The 24,509-nt window shown below is 38.1% G+C and overlaps 1 protein-coding gene across 3 annotated transcripts in view; it reads right to left on the minus strand.

The window, feature by feature from the left end:
• The window catches only part of fstl4 (follistatin-like 4), a 225,043-nt gene that overhangs the window by 74,243 nt on the left and 126,291 nt on the right, over positions 1–24,509 (minus strand). For all 3 annotated transcript variants that reach the window (XM_004561753.4, XM_012922011.3, XM_012922010.3), the window contains 2 exons: positions 2,638–2,828; positions 15–135 (listed from right to left, as the gene is read on the minus strand). In XM_004561753.4, the coding sequence (XP_004561810.1) occupies positions 15–135; positions 2,638–2,828 (312 nt within the window). The remainder of the gene's footprint in view (positions 1–14; positions 136–2,637; positions 2,829–24,509) is intronic.

Raw genomic sequence — 24,509 nt, forward strand, 5'->3', positions numbered from 1 at the left:
AGAAAAATATTTACGGAAAGCTGTGTAGAACTCGTGGAGGCTGAGATGGCCATCGTTGTTGTAGTCGTCATAGCGTAGCAGGTCTTGCATGGTGCACTCCAGCAGGCTGTCCTCCAGGTGCTCTTTCATGGAGATCTAACACATATACACACACACAACACAGAATACATCCATTCAGTCATCAAAAGGAAACATCTATACACAGGTGCCATAGTCCTATATCTTATTATAGGCTTTATTTATTGTTTCTCTCTTGCCTCCATCTTTTTATGATCCTAAGCTATGTGTAGTAAGAAAGAACCACATTATTCATACTCAGAAGGAAAGATACTGTACAAATTGAACTTTTCTGTATCACTTTAATAGCCTAGTTTCAAATACTGAAGGGGAAAATCACAGAATCCTCTATTTAATTAAAACAATACTTTTTACATTCACTGGTTATTACTTTTATAAAAGTGATATATTAGTGATTAAACCTCTAATAGAGCCTTTTTTAATGAAGATTTTATTTTGACTTTGCTGTGCTATGAGGAGAGAAATTGCCACTTTTTCCATATTTAAAAAGAAAACAAAAACAGCACTGTTCAGCTGTCTCTCATCATAATTAAATACCAAATGTACTATATACAAGAGAATCAGACTCACAACTCCTGAGTGTACTTCCATTCTCATTAAAGGTAGTGGATTAAATATGTAATCCGTCATGTTAGTGCTATACTGATTGCCTTTCCTTTTTAAGAGTATCTGGTCCTGCTACTCTTGCATGCTGCACCTGAGTTAATTCAAAGATGTTCCCCTGGGAAGACTCACCACTCTCACATCCATTCGCTGTCATTTATGAGTCCTCTTTTGCAGTAGTAGCAGTACTTCACTCTCAGGGGAACCATCTTTGAGTGGGTGATGTTTAGCAGTTTTTAGGAAGTTAAACAAAAAACTCAGCCTCGCTTATTCTGTAAAAGTTGTTTCTTCTCTAGAAATAAGAGAATAAAAATGCTTCTCAGTGTAACTCTATATTTATCAGATGCTGGCCCATGCTAGAAAGCTAGACTGCTTATGTAGCATTTATGTAGGACACCTCACCTAATCTTTTTAGTTAGTGCCAATATTTATGTGCTTAGAATTTATTATAACAGCAACAACAAAAACGCCTGGACAGTAAATTCTGGAAATTGAATCCTTATGTGGTTATTCTATTTATTTATTTAGTTATTTTGGCTTTATTTTTCTAAAATCTGTGAGCTGAGACCCTTGTAAGAGAAGAGCAAGTCAATATTTGCTTTAATATATCAAGGTACAGTTCGATACAATAATAATAATAATAATAATAATAAATTTCCTGTAAAATATGTTTTTAGGTCAAGATCTAATGGAAAAAAGTAAACTGCCATTCCAAGCTATTCCAGCTTAGCATTTATCTCCAGCTGATTTTATATGGTTCTGGACATGTCACATGGCATAATAATGGATATACCAAACTTTTTTTTTTTTCATGAGCCAGCCTGCAGCTGACTGCAGCCATGTTTTTCCTGTCACAGATAACTCTGTCCTTAGGCATTTGAATTAAATATTTCAAACCTAAGGACAGGATTTTACCCTCCAAGACCATCTGTGACAATAGACAGATCCAAAACTGGAGACAGTCTGGAGGGATGACTGGGATTCATCTTTGATTCTTAAAAGCATTATCTCTGCGAAACTGAATTTATGAATTCCTCAGGATGTGAGTGTCCAATCTAAAGATTTCATGTGGACATATATCAGCATTAATAATTCCCTCAATACAGATCTGTCACAAAAGGCAGAAGTCACTGAAATTCTAAACTTGGACAACACTCTGGTTGCAATATAAAGCCACAGTGAGATAACATGAGAATAATTACTGAAGTCTAAAGAGCTTGGAAAGAGCTGAAGCACTTTTGAGAATTCATTTTAACCTGTACTGAGTTTATATTCCTTTGGCATCATGCAACCTTTGTCTTTGGATGCCCATATAATAATAAAGAGCAACAGCAAATTTAAAATGCACATATAAACATCTGTTCCTGCTCCAGTCTGATGTCAACTATGGCTAACATGGTTTACTGCATATTGGCACAATGGCAGTCACTGATATCATAGAACTGGCTAGGTGGAGTCTAATTAACACACATCTCTGATGCCCAATTCAAGATACCAGATGACACTCACGGTAATTTAATTGAGTCAAATATCAATGCCAAATTTTTCCCATCAGCCCCGGGTGGGAAGACAGCTTTTCTTATTGTTAAGCAAGATGACTAAATGTTCCAGCCACTCTCACTTATAACTTGATCACACTGTCTTGATCATTGGTGTAGATGAAGATAAAAATGTGGTTGACTAATTACCCACTGTAAGCAATACAGGCTTCTATTTAAAGGATCACATTATATATAATTTAATAGAATTTTAAAAAAAAACAAACGTTATTTAAAAAAATCTGCCAGCATTTTCTTTTTCTTTTTGTAAATTTGCACAGTGATACATTTAAACTGGAAATACTTGTTGGAGACAAGTCCACAAACAAAAACTGTTACAAACACTTATGGCAAACAAAACACTCCCAGCCATTTATCTCTTCTTTCACACAGCTGTGTTGATTCATTTGACACTCACCTTTTCCAGTTCATCACTGATCAGTCGGCCATCCTGGTTCGCATCCAGGTATTTAAACATGGTGTCCACCAGCGCTCTCTTCTCCTCCATGTCTCTCTTCTGATTTTGCTCCCCAGCCTTAAGCGCTTTTGGTTGCATATCCAGCAGCATGCTCTTCAGCTTGTTGTACTCTGACATGGTGCATGCATTGCCTAGAAGAACGAACACAAATATGGGGGGGAAAAAAAGACATTTGATTAACCTCAATTGCACAAGCCGAAGCCTTTGGATTGTAGCTTCAAATTGGATTTAATGTGTTTGCGTGTTTCCGAGTGGGAGGAGAGGAAAGGAAGGCAAATGGGACAGATAATGTGTCTGTTCGTACATCCGTACATGTGTCCTTGAGTGTTCACTCATTTAAAAAAATATTCGTTTTTTGTTTGCATAATTTGTCTGACAGCTTTTCTGTGCAGGGGTCCAACTAATTACAAGTAATCCTTGAATCCAAGTGAAAACAATAGGTACACATTCCCATTTAGACCCTCTCAAGCTTCTTGTACTGCTTTTCTAAGGGATTAAAGCTCATGCTTTAAACCAGGCCTTTTTTAATTCTCAGCAAGGTTCTGTTTAATGATGATGTGCAACAAAAACTTAGAAACCACAAAGAAATCATGCAACCTGTGTTTATTCGTCTGCTGTGAGAAACGTTTGGAGTAAAGAACAGACAAAAAATAAGATCATGTTGTTATTTTGCTATTTTTGTGACCCTCCTTTGGTTGTGTATCACGTGACTTTATCTGTTGGCAGTATGCTATGAGAAGGTAAGGTCAAGTAAGGGCTACTTGCAAGTCAGAAGCACAGTAAAAAATGTTTTAAAATTTTTATATAACTAAATCTGAATATGACATCCATCCCCAGTTATTGCAGAGCAGGAGATCCCCCTCTGAGAGTATATAGAGATGGATCTCACCGCCTAATGTCCTCCGACAACTCAACAGCCACGAATGCTAACAAATGCAAAATTAAGGGACATGATGGGCTTAATAGACTCAGAAGTTTATTCCCAGCGTCTCCTTTTGATGTCAAACCCACAGCAGGGCATAGCACTGCCAAAGCATGTCTACATTTGTTAGCCCAGCAGTCACTGCAGCAAAGTTAACACAGGTTCGACTGGGCTGCAGGAAAAGCACAGTGTTCTGCAGTGTTAAGGTGCATATTAAAGAAGAGCATATTTCTATTTGTATGAATACAAAATGAAGGTTTCTGTTGTCAATGAAGTCTCTTCCGCAAGAGAAAGAGAAAGGCTTTCTTTTTTGTTTAGTGAAGAAAAACAGAAAAAAGCTTAACATAACATAATATAATACCTGAACCTGAAAACTGATTAAGGATGAATGACCGCAACACATGACTAAACATGGTAGTAAATAAACCTCAGTCAAGCTTGAGTATACATTTGGGAATGTTTGCTCTTGTGGCTCTTGATGTCCAGTGCATCATAAAAAAAAAATTTAAAAGATAATTTGGAGCTTGTTGGAACAACAGTTTGGGGGTCATTCCTGCTTTGATGAATTGCGTACCGGAGCTAGTGATAACATATGAAGTTATGAAACTGGAACTTGAGGTTACTGTGGCCTCTAATTTGTAGTACTCAATTCTGTTAATCAAGCACATCTATCAAGCAGTCACGCTTGGTGGAAGAGGTCAGTTTGAAAAACAGTAAGTTATAGAAAATAATCAAACCAATAAATCTCAGTTATCTCCTGTTTATTTCTGGAAGGACCGCGTCATGCGTCGCACATAAAACTGGCAAAGATGAAGCCAGAGAAACACACGCACACCCTTAAGGCTGGTGACCCTCCTACTTATTACAAACCAAAGACTCGCACAGCTGTACAAAAAAAGAAAGACAATGCACACTCTTCTCTGCATGCAGGCAGTCAAGTCAAGGTCTTGGGTAAATCCCTGTTCAATGTTATTCCTTCAAGGGGAATGAGGCGTGAGATGGCTCAGACATGAGGGATCATCACCTAACTGTCATTCTTATCCCTGTGCTGGAAGGACAGAAATAAATTAACACACACATCCCCCACCATGCTGATTTACATCTTGTCATATACAGTAAGAACAATCCTATCTTTGCTCAGACTTACTGTGGTCCCCTGAGTGCATATACAGGGAGAAACAAAAGTATTAAACAATGTTATTTCTGCTGCTGCACATGTTAAAAAGATTGAGTGTTATATTAGATTTTGTGCCAGTGCTTCTTAACTGAAAGATGATAATTAAATTCTGATTATTTTAAAGAACTAATGAGCTCTTTCCCACTACAGGGAGTGCAGAATTATTAGGCAAGTTGTATTTTTGAGGAATAATTTTATTATTGAACAACAACCATGTTCTCAATGAACTCAAAAAACTCATTAATATCAAAGCTGAATGTTTTTGGAAGTAGTTTTTTGTTTGTTTTTAGTTTTAGCTATTTTAGGGGGATATCTGTGTGTGCAGGTGACTATTACTGTGCACAATTATTAGGCAACTTAACAAAAAACAAATATATACCCATTTCAATTATTTATTTTTACCAGTGAAACCAATATAACATCTCCACATTCACAAATATAAATTTCTGACATTCAAAAACAAAACAAAAACAAATCAGCGACCAATATAGCCACCTTTCTTTGCAAGGACACTCAAAAGCCTGCCATCCATGGATTCTGTCAGTGTTTTGATCTGTTCACCATCAACATTGCGTGCAGCAGCAACCACAGCCTCCCAGACACTGTTCAGAGAGGTGTACTGTTTTCCCTCCTTGTAAATCTCATATTTGATGATGGACCACAGGTTCTCAATGGGGTTCAGATCAGGTGAACAAGGAGGCCATGTCATTAGTTTTTCTTCTTTTATACCCTTTCTTGCCAGCCACGCTGTGGAGTACTTGGATGCGTGTGATGGAGCATTGTCCTGCATGAAAATCATGTTTTTCTTGAAGGATGCAGACTTCTTCCTGTACCACTGCTTGAAGAAGGTGTCTTCCAGAAACTGGCAGTAGGACTGGGAGTTGAGCTTGACTCCATCCTCAACCCGAAAAGGCCCCACAAGCTCATCTTTGATGATACCAGCCCAAACCAGTACTCCACCTCCACCTTGCTGGCGTCTGAGTCGGACTGGAGCTCTCTGCCCTTTACCAATCCAGCCACGGGCCCATCCATCTGGCCCATCAATACTCACTCTCATTTCATCAGTCCATAAAACCTTAGAAAAACCGGTCTTGAGATATTTCTTGGCCCAGTCTTGACATTTCAGCTTGTGTGTCTTGTTCAGTGGTGGTCGTCTTTCAGCCTTTCTTACCTTGGCCATGTCTCTGAGTATTGCACACCTTGTGCTCTTGGGCACTCCAGAGATGTTGCAGCTCTGAAATATGGCCAAACTGGTGGCAAGTGGCATCTTGGCAGCTGCACGCTTGACTTTTCTCAGTTCATGGGCAGTTATTTTGCGCCTTGGTTTTTCCACACGCTTCTTGCGACCCTGTTGACTATTTTGAATGAAACGCTTGATTGTTCAATGATCACGCTTCAGAAGCTTTGCAATTTTGAGACTGCTGCATCCCTCTGCAAGATATCTCACTATTTTTGACTTTTCTGAGCCTGTCAAGTCCTTCTTTTGACCCATTTTGCCAAAGGAAAGGACGTTGCCTAATAATTATGCACACCTGATATAGGGTGTTGATGTCATTAGACCACACCCCTTCTCATTACAGAGATGCACATCACCTAATATGCTTAATTGGTAGTAGGCTTTCGAGCCTATACAGCTTGGAGTAAGACAACATGCATGAAGAGGAGGATGTGGACAAAATACTCATTTGCCTAATAATTCTGCACTCCCTGTATAAATACACCTTTGATACATGGAGAGAAAATTAATGTTACACCTGAAGTAAACTTGAATGCTGGAGTGAATCGTGCTCCCTTTCTTTGGTGTAGTGAGCGTCCTTTGATTCAGCCTTTCCCCTTCTGCTGAGCACAGCAGCTGCAGCTGTGGCAGAGAAATATCTGTCTGTATTACAGTGCATCCACCCCTGACTCTAACACTGTTTTATTGTTCTAGAGGGACCAGGACTCTCTTTATTGTCCATTTGAAATGTTAGCTGCTTAAGTGAGTGATCCGAAGCTGCTCGCACCATGGACGCTCAATGTCCCGGAGACGGAGCTACTCTCTACTGTTCACAGCATCCTCCAAGCGCTTACTTTATAAATGTCAAGCAGGGGAAAACAAACAGAGAGACAAAGAGCCAAGGAAGAAATTCTCTTTCAAAAGGGAATTTGAAAGCGCTGCATTAGAGGACAAAATGTCATGGATATTTAAAGATGTGATAACTCTAAAAGGCACAAAAAAAATGTGATGGAAGGGGGCAGCAAGAGAGTGTAACAAAATACAGTATTGTTAAAAGAAATCTTGAGTCACCACTTATTTCCTTTTGTAAGGAAAATTGGAAATAGGTTCAATGATTTACTGAAATATGGAAACATGGAAATACAGTAAGAAGAAACTGGAACGTCAATATGACCACAGCCATCATCACCTTTATTCTTTAACACAGCCTAAATTCTCATAGGCAAGCTGTCCTTTAGTTTCATTAAATAGTCTTCAGGAATAGTTCTTCAGACTTCATGAAGGACATTCAGAGCTCCTTGTTGGATGTTAGCTGCCTTTAGTTCTGCTCTCTTAAGATGATTCGTAAGATGTTCAGGTCTGGGCTCTGGGGAGGCCAATCCATGAATGACAGTGTCCCACAGTGTCTCTTTCTATCCAAGCATGCTATTACTGCTCTGGCAGTGTGTTTGAAATCCTCGACATAGTGAAATATGAAGCTGTTCCCAATCATATATTTTCCAGTGTTGTAGATGGATCAAAATCTGAATAGTTTTCAGGATTTATATTTCCATTAGTTTTGACAAGATCCCAACGCCAAAGGCTGAAATTCAGCACCAATCCATGACATGGCCTCCACTGTGTTTTACAGTAGATACTGATATGATGATACTGTAGATACTGTTGTACCTCTTTTCTGACCTCCGCCGTACATATTGAATATTTGAACCAAAAAACCTCAAATTTGGATTAATCCCTCCATAAAACTTGTTGTCACTGATTTCCGGTCCAGTTGTTGTATTGTTGTTTTCCTTTCTTAAAAATGTTGTGGTGGCAGTCACGCTTCAACTTAGACCATTTCTGATGAGGTTCCACCAGACAGACCAAGTCATATGGCCAGCTGCATCTCTTCCTGTTTCGTTGCCCACTTCCAGCTTCCTCATTTTTTAAATGACACTCTATACACCTTGTGGACAGTGGTGGAAAAATGTGTTTTTCAACTATTTTATCCCCGTCAAACGTTGGCATTTTTCATCGATTCAATTAAAGAAATTAGGATAAAAATGTTGGGGTTTTTTTTGTTCAGTTTTTTAAGAGAAGCTGCTAGTAACAAAGTGACTAAAGATACAGTTTAAAACTGGTCCTTTGCTAAGAACAAGGAAACTAAAATAAACTAAACATTGTTCTGAAAATGATCATGTACAAGGACTGGACTGAAAATTTGTGAAAAGGCAGTCAGAGTCCAAAGAAAAACTTGAGAGAGCCTGGAGAACTATTGCTCAAAAGCACTTAAAACAAACAAACAAAACCCAATCTGGCACCTTAAATGCAAAATAAAGAAATAAGGTGTGGCTCATTTCAAGACTTTTGTACAGTACTGCATTTCAGTACAACGTTTCAGTACAATGCTTTTCATTGTGTAGGTTTCCTAAGGAAACTCAATGACTTTCTCAGAAAAGTCACTATATATTTTGCAACTGCATTTGTTGGTCTTCTGCATTTTTCTCTTAATTTTCAATTACTTAAGTATTTCAAAAGCTTTGTAGAAGCACTTTGCTTGTAATTACACAAACACAATACAACAGTATATCACGTTTGAAGGAATTACAATTAGAAGAATCAAGCTTTCTTGCTGTCTTCATTTTATAAAAAGAAGAAAACTCTTGAAATACAAATTGAGCCCATAAATGCCATGAAAGCTTATACAATTCTTAAGTGCTGAGCATCTCAGGCATAAGAACTGAGTCATTGCTGGTCTGCTGTCAAGAGTTGCTTGACAAAACATTTTGTGTAGAATTCCAGTTGAGAAATTAAAATGGTCCAAAGCAGTCCTAAAACTGAGTGCAATTCAGATGTACATTAATCAAAGAAACCAAAAAATTACTCCTGTACTCATTGGATGAGTTCTTGGCTTTGGCTGAAAGGCAGCGGGAGGGAGGGAGGGGAAATCCAAGACATCAATCCTTCTGATGATGAAACCTCCCTACAATGCCCTCCAGGATGTAAAACTGCTCTGTGTTAAATTTATGTCTGCCTGACCTCCTCTGGGTGAAATGATGGGATTATTTACTGCCATGCCGTCTGTGTGCTGCTAATATGCAATAGTGATGGACCTCCCTTCCAGATAATTACGGGTATGATGGACACTCTTTGCTCCTGAGGGCAGAAAGGTCTACAAGAGCAGAGCCAATCTCAGAGGGGGTGACACAAGTCATAGGAGAGTCTCATATTGCATAATCGCTGTTGGCAGCTGTTTAAATCGGCTTAGTGTGAGCTCCGTAGTCTGTCTAGAATTTCTTCTGTGGCAGTTCTACACTTAAACTCTTAAACCTTTAACATTCTCCATTTTAATGAGCATCAAACAGTATTTTTAATATTTATTTATTTTTTAATTTAAACGTACTCTATTTTTCCTCTTTTTTATGACCAACACTGTGGTCACCAATACTGTGAAAAAAATATTTTCTTCCTTCTTGCTTTCTTAGTTTTTTTTTTTTTTTTTCTATATCTATCATACTTAGATGCTTCAGATCAGTGGTCCCCAACCTACAGACTGTTTTATGTCTGACAACATTTTCATGGACTGGACTTTACGGTGTCGTGGATAAATATACCAAAATAAAACCAGTACCGGTGCCAAAAAAGAAGATTTATTCATAACACACGGAAAAAGACCCAGTAAAACCAGAGTTAACGCTAAAAACGATTTCAAAAATAACGCTAAAAACCCTGAAAACCATAAATGTCACTCGAGCCTCAACTCTTGCAGCCTGGTACCAAACAGCTCAAGGACCGGTATCAGTCCATGACCCAGGGGTTGGGGACCGCTGATTCAGATCATTAAAACAAACTCAATATTAGATGAAGATAACTTGTGTAAGTACAAAACCTACTTGGCCATATTCAAAAAAGTACTCCAAAACCTAATAACTCGTTGTGACACTCTTGGCAGCAAGAATTTCAATCAGGCATTTGTGAAAACTGGCTTTCACATCACTGTGGAGGAATTTTGGCCCAGTCTTTTTTGCAGAACTGTTTTAATTAAGCCAAATTGGAGGGTTTTCGAGAACGAACAGCCTATTTAAGGTCATGTCAAAGCATCTCATTTCGATTTATGTCTGGATTATTTATTCATATGTGTATTTTTTTGACACATTCAGAGCTGCTTGAGCTTCAGGATATGAACTGATGGCGGACACAGGCCATCACTACCAACACCATATTTAACTTGTATGATGCTCTTTTTATGAAATGCTTTGTTAGTGTCATCCAAGATGCAATGGGACTCAAACGTTCTAAAAAGGTTTATCTCTTTAGTCCACAAATTATTTTCCCAAAAGTTTGGGAATCATCAAGATGTTTTTTTGGCAAATCTGAGACAAGCCTTTGTGTTCTTTTTGGTCACCCTGAAACCCTCCCATGGATCCCATTTTAAAATAAAACTCCTTCAGTATGAAATCGTGGCACAACACCAGTAATTATTCGGCAGCAGCTCCCTCTGCATCTATCTAGACACAGCAGCAGGAGGAGTTACAGGAGGTGCAGGGAATTTGCAGCAACCTGGGTCAATAGCAACACAGCAGCATGAATGATCAGCAGAGTAAGAGTGTGAGCTGTCAAGTTATGAAGACCTCACTGTCTGTTTGAATACGATTAGGGACTGGAGGAGTGAGCTGATAGCATCAGCTGTCGGCTGTCACAGCTCACCATGAATCACATACCACGGATCTTGTTGATTTGAGAATTAATAACCCATATGGGACTGTTCTTGAGAAGTTATTGACAGCGTGAGCAATAATCCAGTATCAAATCAGTAAAAAGCGATGATTTAACATTTAAAGTCCTTCCTACATTTCTTAGCTAATACATAACTTGCAGTGATTTAAAATGATGCTTCTAGATTTCCTGAGTACGGGGAAGCTGTCAGTTTGCCTCACCATACATTTAGCAGAGTGGATCAGTGTGTGCTCAGGAAGTCTTATCAGAGCCTGTGCAGCTTGGCACCTACTAAATGAGAAACCCATTGCAACACCAAAGTTATTGGCGAAGCGGTAAAGGAGAAATAGTACAGTAGCATTCAGTCCCTGCCTGCCTGTCTGCAAGCCTGTCATCAGGAACTGGCTTCTCAAACTGCACATCAGCATTATGCACACCAGCTCTATATCACTTACCAAACACCACCCAGCCCCCTCCACCACGGTATGACTAACAGGCACATGCAAAGTTCAGTATACGGGTCCAACAACCGTCTCCCCGTTGGCTTTGTTTTTGTTGCGAAACACGTAAAAACGTAGGAAAGTAATTGTTCTCATTATTGCTTTTCTTGCTGCTTTTATTTTAATAATTAGTGTTTAGAAAAAGCCCGCTGAGTCCCCGTTAAAGTGCAGCAGCAGGTACGGCTTTATTGTTATTTTCTTTCTGAAATCAAGGTTGTGAGACAATTCTTGATCTGTACTAATTAGTCAATTAACAAAGTGAAGTGCATAGAGGTGCTTTTTTTATTCAGATATGCAGGTTGTTTGTTTTGATGATTTTTCAGTTATTGTGTCGATGGAAATATTAATGTGGATACACAAATTCTTTACTAATGACTTTGGTTGTTTTGTTAGATAGTGTGGAATTCATAAGGCTTCATACTGAATGCTGCATATTGTTCACAATGGCAGCAGCTGCTGGGAGAGTTCGTTTTAAAGCAGCAGAGAGCTAACAGCTGAATCATCATGAGTGAAATAATAGAACAACTCTTATTATGATAACTCTGACTCTTCTTTCATGACTTTCATCCATTCTGTGCCTTGGGTAAGACTGGAAACTCAGAGATCATTCAGTGTCTTCATAGTCTACAAGTGGTAGGATTTCATTTTCTTTTAAATGAGTCACTCCTTGCAGGAAGTTGCTTGACATGGATGTATTTGAATAAGCAACAACGTTAGTGATGATTTTCCATCCCAAGCAGACTCAGTTAACAGTTTTCCTTTTATTATTTGTGTGTGTGTGTGTGTGTGTGTGTGTGTGTGTGTGTGTGTGTGTGTGTGTGTGTGTGTGTGTGAGAGATAATGTCGCTGTAACGATATGTGTTTTGTTTTTTAGGTGCCACCTGAGTAAATGGTTGGATAAACACCAAAACTGTCATCACAGTTTCCACTGTGATTTCCTGATCAACTTAGACCCAATTTGGGGTCAGATTTACTAAGCAGGGACAATGTTGAAAATGCAAATGCCTCTTTTGCAAAAAGGCAGCAAAGTGAGTGGAAGATTTATTTTGGCACTCTACTAACAATATACAGTAACTACAGGTGAAGCCAGTCAATAATGATGACCACAATTTATCAAGAGCAGTGTTAATTATCTGATCACAAGTAAAGAGATTTAATGAGCAAGTCTGTAATCTACTAATAAAAACAAGTCATTATAGTCACAGGTTTCTCTACGGAAACACTCAGATAGGTGTGAGGCAGCTGGATACCTTTGGATTTGCAAAATTGCATTTGTAATGGTAACTTTTCAGAATTAATAACAGGTAACAATTAGACATGTTGGCGTGCTCAATAAGTACTTTACTGTATGTTTTCCTGCTTTGGAGATTGGCTATAAGCTGCCTATAACTTATCTGACAAGAATATTTCTATACATAATTATCATGTAACACATAGAGAACAGCAACAGCACAAAGAATATTCACATCCTCAATGGCACAAAGAGACTATAAATACAGTTGCACTTACACCCTCAGTCCTAGCGGGGCGGATTTAGTCCACGAAAATAATTACTAAGCCCTTGCTCATGCTAATAGACTGCGACTAGGAACAAGCTTAGGCGTTGATTACATTTTTACCATCCATCCTCCACCTGCAGTGTAAGTTACAGTAATCTCAAGCCCTTTCATAGTCCTTGCTGAGGCCTGCAAGCTGCTGCCTGATGATCCCATGAGTATACAGATTTTAAATTGCCTGAATGAGGGGGGGACCGGAGGAAATGGCTGCCTGTGGGTATATGTGGCCGAAGTGAACCCCACTGACAACAGACAACCCTGAACTAACATTACCCTCCCCAAATACTGCAGTGACCTTGAGGCGAGAGTTTTTACGAGACTGAATGAAAGAAAAAGTGGGAGGTAGAAAGTTGAAAGCTGCTAAGTAAACAAACTCTTGGTTCTCAAGATCTCCATTACTGTTTTATGACTACATTTAAGTTGTAGAGAAGAAAGTGAAAGTAGTTCCTGTGTGTATGTCCTCTATACATGCTAATGATTAGAATCTTGATTTTTAATCTTAAGGCTCTCTAAGGCTACGTCCACACAAATTTGAAAACTGCGTTTTCGTCTGAAAACGCTCCACGTCCACACTATCGCTTTCAGTCGTTTTCACAGAGTTGTGCGTCCACATTGAAACGGCCGAAAACGCTTACGATCCAGTACTGTGCATGCGTGAAAGGCAAGACGATTTGACCTGCCTCATTTCTGTCAGCTGTTTTCTAACTTTCCGGCTCATTGAAATATCGCGGCGAAAGGTTGAGGAAAAGCACTGAGTGGATGGACTAACAATGAGGTGGAGTTGTTGCTGCGAATAACGCAAAATTACAAAGTTACAAAACAAAAACGTATTAGTGTGGACATGGCCTAAGTTTTGTGGCAGTAATAACACTGGGCCGTCTTTTTCGATCTTTACAGACAAAGCAAGCAGGTCTGATTTTATTAATGCTACCAAGCACCATAACATCACTGGATGTCTTTACCAAGTCATTAAAATTAAAGATTGCAAAGCATTTCTTGCACAGTTAAGAATACTTAGTTAGCAGGTAAGAAAGAAACGCACTACATAAAGCAAAGTGAGTGGTGCATGCAGATAAAACTATAGGAAACTTACAACTTTCAAGGCCAACTCAACACTCAGAAGTAGCACTGAGTATGAAAAAAGACTTCAAATGTCTAATGGCAATGAGGATGTATCGTGCCTTCTAAGTTTCATCAACTATGTAGTTGGCAGGTGTGAGTAATTTTCCACATGCATGTGTAGATCAATGCCGGATTATACTGACATTTAAAAAACAACAGGAAAGAACAAGAGTGAGACACGGATGTACAGTGAGAACACTTCTTTTATTCTTTTGCTTCAGTGAACGAGAAAAAAGGTTCATCCCTTTTATCTAAGTTTTCCTTTCATCGAATTTCTGTCTGTGCATGTATATGCCTTGAGAAGACTTCATCTTCCGTTCTTCTTTTTTTCCTCTTTAGGTCATAACTTTCCTGCAGTGGTAAAGGCTGAAGTATTTCATGTGGGAGTCTCTTGACAGGAGATTCTGTCTTTTCTTTTTCCGTGTAAACGTAGCAGCTTCAGCGCTAGACATCAACTGCTGCTAAAAGTGCAATCATGACAACGAACTATAAAACAGTGTATAGTTGTACTTTATCAGACTTTTTCTTTTTAAACCTAGCTCTTTGTTTAAAATATGGACTATTTAAGGTTATTATTTTGAATTAATTGCTTTAGACATTTCGAACAAAAAAAGGAAATATGTGCCTTTAATTTTAATAAAAAGTCATTGTATAAGCATTGTTTTCCCAAGAGGCTAGATGAATTGGTTAGCAATATTTGAGCCTCTACAGTCATGCAATAGCTATAGCATTTTCATTACCATCAAATGAAGCAAACATGGAGAGCTCATTTCAACTTTTATGACAGCCCTCAATTATAATGAGTATGTTTTCCCCTGAGCTAATGAGAGACAGTGCAATCAGTTCATAACATGGGCATTTATTTTCCTCTCAATAATTACTATACAGTAATTTGGTACATAAAGATATTTTGTCCCCTCTTTTCAGTCTTTAAGTTCGTTGCTGGGTCATTGGGCACAGCTGATTGCATACTCCACTGAAAAACAAATGCTGTAGGTTAGATATTGTTCAGCATTTCAGTGACTGGCTTCCACAATAAAAGTCACAGAAAAAAAGACTGTAGCCACTTTTTTTTTAACTTCAGAAGACTTTTGTTTTTTTGGCTAATCCCAGCAAATATACCTTTACCTTGCCATAGTACTAATAAGTACTATAATAAAACAATTCGGTGTGATATTTGCCCTGAATCCAATCCTGACTCCAATCCTGTCCAATCATTTAATAAAATCATGATTTATAGTTTATACCAACAAAATGTTCATCATTTCACATTTCATCTTTCTCCCTAAAATATCCACTTTTGGAAATTAATGTTTGATGATGTTTTAAGAACTCAAAATAAATGGCAACAATTAAGAACTGGCAACAACCTTCCTGTCTTGTCGGGTCAAATCTGACTGATTCAGAACTTAAAATACTCATAAATATTGTGTTTTACATCTGATTGCATCAAGGCCTTATGACATCCTTCACACTATGCACTTGAACATATAAAAGTGATGATCATGGGACAAAAGGCTGCAAGTTGCTGAGCCATGCTGCACTTCACAGATATGCTATTTGGAGGTGTTACTATACACAGTCGAGAGTTTGTCACCTTCAGTTCTTTCAGCTCACTGTGGGACAGTCCTTGCATGTCATATTTAACCAAAAATTCCCAAATCCTGTTAAATTGATTTGTTTTATTGAAAAACAGAATCGCTAACAAAGACGTGAGTAGTGTATTGGATTACCTACAAGTCCGTTACAATAGAGGAACTTATAGGTATATTTAAGTTTTTAATCTGAAGCACCAAGAGTAGAAACGGTTTGGATTGTACATTTGTACAAAAACAGTACAAAGAGCTGAACACTAGGAAATGTTTAGCAACAGAGCATACTGCCTATCATTTGGGTAAGGTTTTGCTTGTTAAGATGCCTTGTATTTATGAATTTAGTAACCATGCCTACTGGAACATTAGGAAATTGAGTTTCTTCAAATCATTTTAATCATATTCTGGGAAATTTCTGGGTAATGACATATTGTTTTGACCGTAATATTCTATGTTTTAGAAGGCGATGAAATACATCAAACAGAACAAGAGGTTGATGCATTTGACAAAGCTGTTTGCCCCAAGGTACACTGGCAGTGGAAGTGGACCGATACGGACTCATTAGAGGTTTACAACTGGTGTTCTCTTCTCTGCTAGCAGGTTGAAATAGTGGCACAGTAGGCCATTAAGCACAAAACAGAACTAATGAAGGAGGAAATTAACAAAACACAAACAAATAACACATATACTGTATTTCCCTCTATGGGTCTGTTGATTTGGGTTTCCTGTTTGCACACTGCCTCCTTGGTTCATTATGTAAGGATATCTGGGTTACACTCATCTGCTACCATTGGGGAGAAGCTTTCAAAACCAAACAGGGGAAAAAAGAAACATGTTTTATGTAGTTAACCAATAACAATGAGGTGACCTGGATGGACTGAGAGTTATTCAGACCTTTTGGACACCAAACTATTTATGGAAATGACCAAAGAGTAAATTTATTACTGGACAGGTCAGTTAGAAACATGTAGCCTGTTTCAACTCTGTCTCCTTAGAGAATAGCAGCTAAAATGGTGACTTTTAGTTTTCTTAAATTTCTTAACTGTGCTCCTCATGGATCCATGGAGTATAAAAGAGATGAACGGAGATGAACGGCTTTGTGACATGACATGAAAACGGTGGGCAGCTGGTCTTTCAGCTGGCAGATTGTCAGCTGGAATGATATGTTTCAAAGCCTGTGATCCACAGCTATTTAAATACCCATTGGCTTTTTGGCCCTCTAGATGCTGGGCCAAGGCGCCATATCCACAACAGAATGAGCTGCCTCTGAGCTCCCATGTGTTGATTTACTTTATGTCACGTCTTGCAGCTCTCAAATACATTTCTGCTCTACTCAAGTCATGTGATTTTTTTTCCTCCCCTTCACAGAATACATTATAATATATTTAAGGAGTGAATGAGAGGCAAAGAGCTACGTGGTTAAGATCTGTTTACGAAATTGGCCTTTGTAGGCAGTCATACTGGAAGTTATTAGTCATATCCCACTGCGTAAAGTCACGTCATATTGACGTCCAGGCTGGGTCATAGTTGGACGTCCAAATTGTGGACCTACTTTGTCCATTGGCCATGGACCGACAGACCCAATATATACATGACCTTTGTGTCTATTCGACATTCAATGTTTAGTGGGATAAGACTGACTATTTAAATAAAGTAACCATAAAAACTCAATAGTTTGCTTTCACACTGAATATAAAAAAGGCAAATGGGTTTGAGGAAGACAAGTAAGTAAGTAAACCAGCAAGTGAAAGTTAGAAATGAGCTCCAAACAGTATAAGAGCCACCTAAACTTTCAGTGTGGGAGTGACTGAATTAATAAATGTATATGTGAAGGAATTATGTTAAGAATGTGTTTCTTGTATAAAAGAGACTTGAGTCATTTTGAGCTACTGACAAGAAACACACAAAAAAGCATGGGAGTATTAACTGGGAGAACCTATTCATATATGAATATGAAGCACATTTAGGCCAGTTGGTCACATGTACAGTACTGCATAGTACAGTACTCTGTGTCTCAGTGTACCCTGGACTACTCCCACGTGTAGCAATGACGAATTTGAGAGCATAAGAGAAACACAGTTCATCACTGTGCTTTCTTTAATTACCAAAGCCCCAGTGCACAATGATTTATGGTGGTTAAGCTCAGTCTCTTTAAAAAACACCAGCAAAAAGAAAGTAATTAAATTCAGTCATATCAAGACTGCTGCGATTTAAAAGGTGTAAATAATTTTTATATTCTGACATTAGATGAGTACATGTTCCAAATGTTCAAATTTTCTTGATTTGTTAAGCTATGTCTTAAGTACATAAATATTTACATTGTCTGGCCATCAACGGATGAGAAAACTGATAATAAAATAATAAATAGATAATATCTGTATACAGGATGTGTAGCTTCTAGCAGCAACTGACTAACTTTACACAGAGACCTGAAAAATAAGGAATCAGCTTGTGTCTCAACATTTGTTTGCCAGTGCCACTAAAACTTACCAATTCCCTTGTTACAACTTGTTTGTTTAATCCATACAAAAAATGCAAAATGTCAAAAATCTATTTTATTGAGATTCATGTACCGTGATACTTAAGTAATAAATAACTCACATAATTAATTAGAATATGAGTATGAGTTTTAAGATAATATAGCCCTGTGTCAGACTAGCGACCTGTCCAGGGTGCACCCTGCCTCTCACTTGGTGGTAGCTGGGATAGGCTCCAGTCTCCCCATGACCCTGATAAGGATAGGCGGACGAGAAAGGATAGGTGGATGGTATGTTACTAAAGCGGAATTAACCAAGGATGTATCCTTGAACTCAGGTTCACAGTTTTTTTAAAACGTGTAATGCTGATGAAGCAATTAATCCACGGAGATTCAATTAATTTAGATTGCTAGTTTAACTGAAAATGATTATAAAAATAATCATTGCACATGAATCAGCTACATTGATTTAATACTACAACTAAAATTTGTTATAATTTAATTATAAATAATAAGTGCACAGTGTGATTTATTTCTGATTTATTAATGTGATATACATTAGTTGCCTTAAGTTCATGTTAATTTCAGGTATATTGTACTTTAAATGTGTGAGCAAAGATTTTTACTTGAAAGCTTGTAAAAAATCACCTTGCCTTTGTTTTCTTAGAAGAGATAATGATATAATCGTTAGTTTTAAAGTGTTGTAAAAGTCACGGTTATGTGGTGTCTCTTTAAGACAACCTAAGTTAATGTATGTGCCACTGTTCTCTGAGTGTGAGAGAAACGTGCTTGCACATGGACAGATGGACTGCGATGGACCTCATATCTTTACCTCCCTAACTCAAAGTAATGTTGCAGATTGTATGAACACTGCTCGCTTCATGTATGATAAGACAGCAGCCGTTCAATCGAGCCTTGTAAGGTTGGTGAAGAGCGTGTTTATTAAAGGACAAGCACTGTGGAATTCCCAGTACAAGTGTGGTCGTGAGTTTTTGACTGTCCTGCTGAGTGTTTCTGCCGCCTCCTCTCAACCGCTGAATGCAACCCAGGTTACAGTGTTATGGTGGATATTTCGTTGACTCCATTTACATATAGGGGATTTTCACATACTGAGGAGTTATGTTTCACCCTGCCTAGACTTCGTCCCCCTCCTTTGCCCCCTCATGTAGGGCTGTGCGATATGAACAAAATCTCATATCCCGATATAAGAATTCTATCATCCCGATGAAAATGTCACATTTTCTGGAAATTATGTGAATCTCGGGCAGCTCTTTTTTACTTCTCATCTGTAAATAACCTGCTCTTTCACGTGATTAAGTTTATTTTGAAAAGTCTCAACAGGATCTTGAGCTTTATTGTGAAAGGTTTATGTGGAACATAAACAAGCGGACACGCGATGGTGTTACCGTCGTTGTTGCTAACAACAACGCATAAAACAGAGGTAGTGTGGTTATATAAAATATAAGAGAAAGAGAGAAAGAAGAAATTAATATAGTGACCATCAAAAGGATAAAAAAATATTGCCGTAAACAGTTTATTTTGCGACACCACGAAACAAACGATAGCATAAAATGAAACGATAGACGTTTTTATATCGTCATCCGATATCGAACAGCCCTACCCTCATGTAAAAATTTTCTAGATCTGCCATTGCATTGCTCTAAGGAGTTGCTTTGGTGCCAGTGTACCAAGGCATGATGGGCGGTTACGGCAAACTCTTTGGTATCTGGAGCTTTCTCATCATGTAGAATAATCAACTGACAGGGAACAATTAAAGAATAATGAAGCAAGAAAATCCAAGCAATTACAAGACCAAACAATGGATTAACTGCCATTGTCTTTAGGGGTGGGAGACAGAAGTGCATATTAATAATTATCTAACCAAAAGCTTTAACGAGTCACACATTAGCTGCATTTTAAGGCATGAAACGCTTTGTGCCTTATTTGTATTTGTTTTTTGACTAATATATTATATCTGTGTAGGATGTATACTTGGATCTTTTGCGCACAACTCTTACATAAAGGCATTTTTCTCACATTTTATCATGTGAATACACTTCTACCTCTCATGCCATTGTTATCTGAAGTTATTAGAATGAAAAATGTCGATGCATTTTGTTTCCCTTATAATTAATCAACAGCTATCTTGATACGCTTTAATTAGATACCTAAAAATAATGCTGCCAATTTGATCTAATTTCATATCCTGCACAGACAGACATTTATAGATTATCTTACACTCAGTACTCACAGTGTTCTCTGCAGCTCTAATCAAATTATCTTGGCATTTGCTCAAAAATAAATGTTCATTCCTTCACTTAATTAGGTTGAACCAAATGGCACGATAACACAGGATATTTTTTTCTGCTGTGTATCTAATCTTTGGTTAATGATATTAATGTTGTGTCAGATTTAGGAAATTATTCCTGCCTCTTCAAACAGATTTAAGGTGCTTTAGAAAGAGGAAAGATATTTTAGTATGCTAGATAAATCAAAGCAGTGGAGTTCACAGTTGGAAGGACTTAATACTTAAAGAAATAAGAGTAAGAACTTGCAATATGTGGCAATGAAAGTGGAAAAAAAAGTTTCTGAGTTCAACAAAGTAAGAAAATCTTATTGCCCAAGATCACTGGAAATCTTGCTGACACCAGTTAAAACTTAATTGGCAGTACTCTGCCTTGTGAACCACGTTTCACTGGAGATGGGAAGTCAGATGTGTAATTTTGTTGCATATCAATTTTGGTTCCTGCTGAGAAGCCTCTCTGATAAGTGCACGTGTTAACAGTTGTACATAAAGGAAAGCACTGTAAAAACACCCACTATCACAAACTTATTAGAGTCTGCGCTGCTTCAGTTAAGTCGTGTAGCATGTAGAACAATCAGGGTTAGCACTATCTTATAATAGGTTTACTGATGCATAAATACACAGGACTTGTGTAAAAACAAGGCCTTACTCTTTAACATTTTCAGATCAATAAATGGCATTTTCTCTCTGATTCAGGTGATAATCTCTCATTTCTGAATACTTGCATGAGAACTACCACAAGTGGCTTATTAGACTACATTTTATTTGGAAGAATCCATGATAGACTGGTGGACAGTACAAGTAGAGACAGCTATCATGGCTAAAAAGATTATGATTAAGAGGGACAAGCTTTATGAACAGAAGAAAGAAAAAAACAAAACATTGTTGAAACATAGCATGTCCAGAATTTTAAGCAATATTCTGCCAGTTCAGGGTTAAATAGTGCTGTATCCTCCACACCAACATTCAATAAATATGAACAAAAGTGAACACGGTGGAACATGTAAAGCTGAGAGAGTTGGAAACAGGACTGAGGAAACTGTGCTGACTGATGTACAAACTCCTCTTAGAAGACTGGTGGATTCTTATTAGCCTATACTAGGGTACGGTCTTTATCTCATCTTAGCTGCGGACACCATGAGGAGTGGAGAATTTTATAGCCCTTTTCGACTAGTGTCTACTTGGGTCGACTTGGCATGGCTCGACTAGATTTTTAGCAGTCGAGCAGTGCTGTAGGTGGTAGCAGCTGGTACCAGGTACTTTTTTAGTGCCTACTTGGCCAGGGTTCCAAGCAATCTGAGGTATCGAAAATGCAACACCAGACTGAATGCCAGCGATTGGCTAGTCTGTGACGACACTTAATGAGTTTCCAGACCAAGGCCCGAGGCAACAATCTGAAACAGCCTAAATGACTCTGATGTGTGATACAATGTGGCCTTATGAAAACATCTGTAAAAACACAACAGGCTACAATTCATGTGTTTTTTATGTAGCTCCCATCAAAAATCTTAGTTTCAATAAAGTTTTTAGTGCCTTATCTTCCACACAACCACTCCATTTTAGTTCATTGCAGTGCAGACTGGTGTAAACAGCACATTCATACAGACAACTCTAATAACAGCATATTGCCTTTACTCTTTTTTTCAGCTTCATCTTTTTGAAATCACTGTTGAAACGTTCAAGGACACTTGACAAACTAAAAGCTGAAGAATCAAATACAATGACAAACTGCAACACAGTTTGCTGTTCTGCAGCAGAAATACAACTCTCTGATTCTATAGTGTCCTTGAAGGCATCAACAAGGGCAGTTTGCTTTTAGGGGGATCAAGCACTGAACCTATAAGCACCTGCTGTAATTTTTTAGCTCCAAACAAAAGTTACAAAGGGAGGATAAACTTGTTTGGTTCATGTGTGTTACGCGTAAGATACAGAGAGTAGAAGAGAGTACAAGATTGTCACAAGAATGTTTTTCAGTTTAAATTCCCTGGGCAGAGCAGGAAACATTGTCCAGAAGCAGGACATAAAGTGTAATAGTCACACTATCTTTAACCAATGCTTTCAAGGTGTCCTTGAGTAAGGCATTTATCCATCCACCTGTTCCACTGGAGCTATTTAGTGGATTCAACTGAGATTGCACCAAACAGTTCCCAAGGGAGAGTGTAATGCTAAATAAAGGTTAACAAGAAAAATTGACCATGCATTACACATGCAGAAATACAGACATTACATTAACTGTGCATTCACCCCTTTTCAGCATCATCTTCTGCTATACCAGTTTGCTTGATAAACATTATTTTGGATGTCTCCCAATAATAAAATAGATACACAATCTTTTTTTCCCCACTTCGCCACAGTTTAATTATCACAAGAAAAAGTAAAGATCGCCTCCAATGACTTCAGTGCAAGACAATAAAAACCAGAATAAATTGACTTTTAATAAATGTGTAGTCAAAATGCAAATGTACGACAGTGTTTACAGTTTTTGGGATGTGTGCGAGACGAGAGAAAATAAATTAGCTTTTGTTTGTTTGCTTTTGATAGAGTGGCACTTTACTAGATGAGAGACTGTTGGAAATCAGACCAATAAAAACACACACATTCCTTTCACAGCATCTTTCTATTTATCTGTCTCCCACCCACTTGTAATTTCCCCTGCTAAAGCGCATGTGATTTCTTTCTCCTTCGAGTGCTGCAGTGCTTGTCTGTGATTGGGCATTTGCCTGCAACTGCTGAGCTGCCACTTCATGATTTAATCAGGAGGAGAGACACTCTGAATATGTCTTTTTTCTGTTCAGTCCTCACTTACTTCCTGCATCTCAAACAACACCTCCCTGCCTCCAGCCCTATTTCTTCATCCTGTTGCTCTTTGTCGACATTCCACGTGTGCTTTAGTGCTGGGAGGCTGATGACAGAACCGTTCTCTGCGGCTCCTTGTAAATAATGCAAGTTACTCACTCACACACAAATCACTCTACACAGAGTCACACATTCAAATTTATATGTGTGTTCAGCTTGCATGCAAATAAACCAACACACAAATGGAGTCTCATGCACACTAACTCTAACCCTTAAGGGAATCTCACAGATGTCTGGGCACCTGGTGATCCATTCTAAATGCTTCAAGTTTGCATGCACAAGATTTAATTTGCAGCCCAGGTAAACAGTTTCAATGCCACTTTGTTAGGGAAACTGACATCAATCTTGGGTTAATTGTTTGCTCTTTCCTCAAGAAGTCCAGCTACATGTTTAGAGGCTTATTGTGTCTTGAGCTTAAGAACCACAGGTGAAGTACAAACCACTAAAATACAATACTCAGACTTCATTAATAAAAAACAAACAAACAAAAAACTCTAGAGAGATATCGGCAAAGTGTTTGTTGAGCTTAGCTTAGCTAATTTAGCTAATAAAAGCCCACTACGAAAAATAAAACTTTGTGGTATTAACAAATTTATTTGCGGTATCATTATAAGTAATGTTGTGTATTCACTGCCAATATCCACATATAAATTCATATATATAAAAAAAGTGATCCAATTATTCTTTTAGCTTAGCACAGCCTGCTAATTTCTCATATATCCTAATCTGAAAATGTCTGAGGGAAGCTGCACTTGTTGAACTTGCCTGGTTTTTCAAAGCTGTCTTTCAAAGTCTTTGTCATGTTATTAAACAACAGAGTGTTGTTCTGAAAGTGATTTCACTTTGTTTCTTTCTGATTGATTGATGACTCTATTCAGGCATTGCTTGTACTTCTGGTTCTGAGAACATATCTATACCTAATTAAATACCCAAATATTTTAAAGTAAATTATGCTGAGTGATAAAAAGGTCAACCAACACAACTTCAAAAATCAAGTCAACTTCAGGAAAAACTGGTACTTAACCTCATGCTAAGAAAAAATATCTTCCTTGAACCTCTATTGACCACCGTTTCTATTTCTTCAGTTAATGTTTCGTTATTTAAGAACCCTTTCCCCTCACCTAGCCAATGAAAAGAGTTAAGAAAATAATGAGAAGGAAAGTCACTCACAGGAAATTAATAATTGTGTGTTTAGGTGCAGATACTTCTTCTGAAATAGAATTTGCAAAAGTTTTTTTTTGCTTATATTGGAGGATTGAGTGTGACTCTGCAGTTTTGCCTGAGTTTCAAGTTCATTTCCCAACTGGGGACTGGGTGGTGTGACAGCAGGCCTTTGTACTGATGCTAGCATTGCCAGAACTAAAATTAGATGGTGCCAACACAACAACCATAAAT

This window comes from Maylandia zebra, linkage group LG10, assembly GCF_041146795.1.
Source record: "Maylandia zebra isolate NMK-2024a linkage group LG10, Mzebra_GT3a, whole genome shotgun sequence".
Classification (NCBI taxonomy): Eukaryota; Metazoa; Chordata; class Actinopteri; order Cichliformes; family Cichlidae; genus Maylandia; species Maylandia zebra.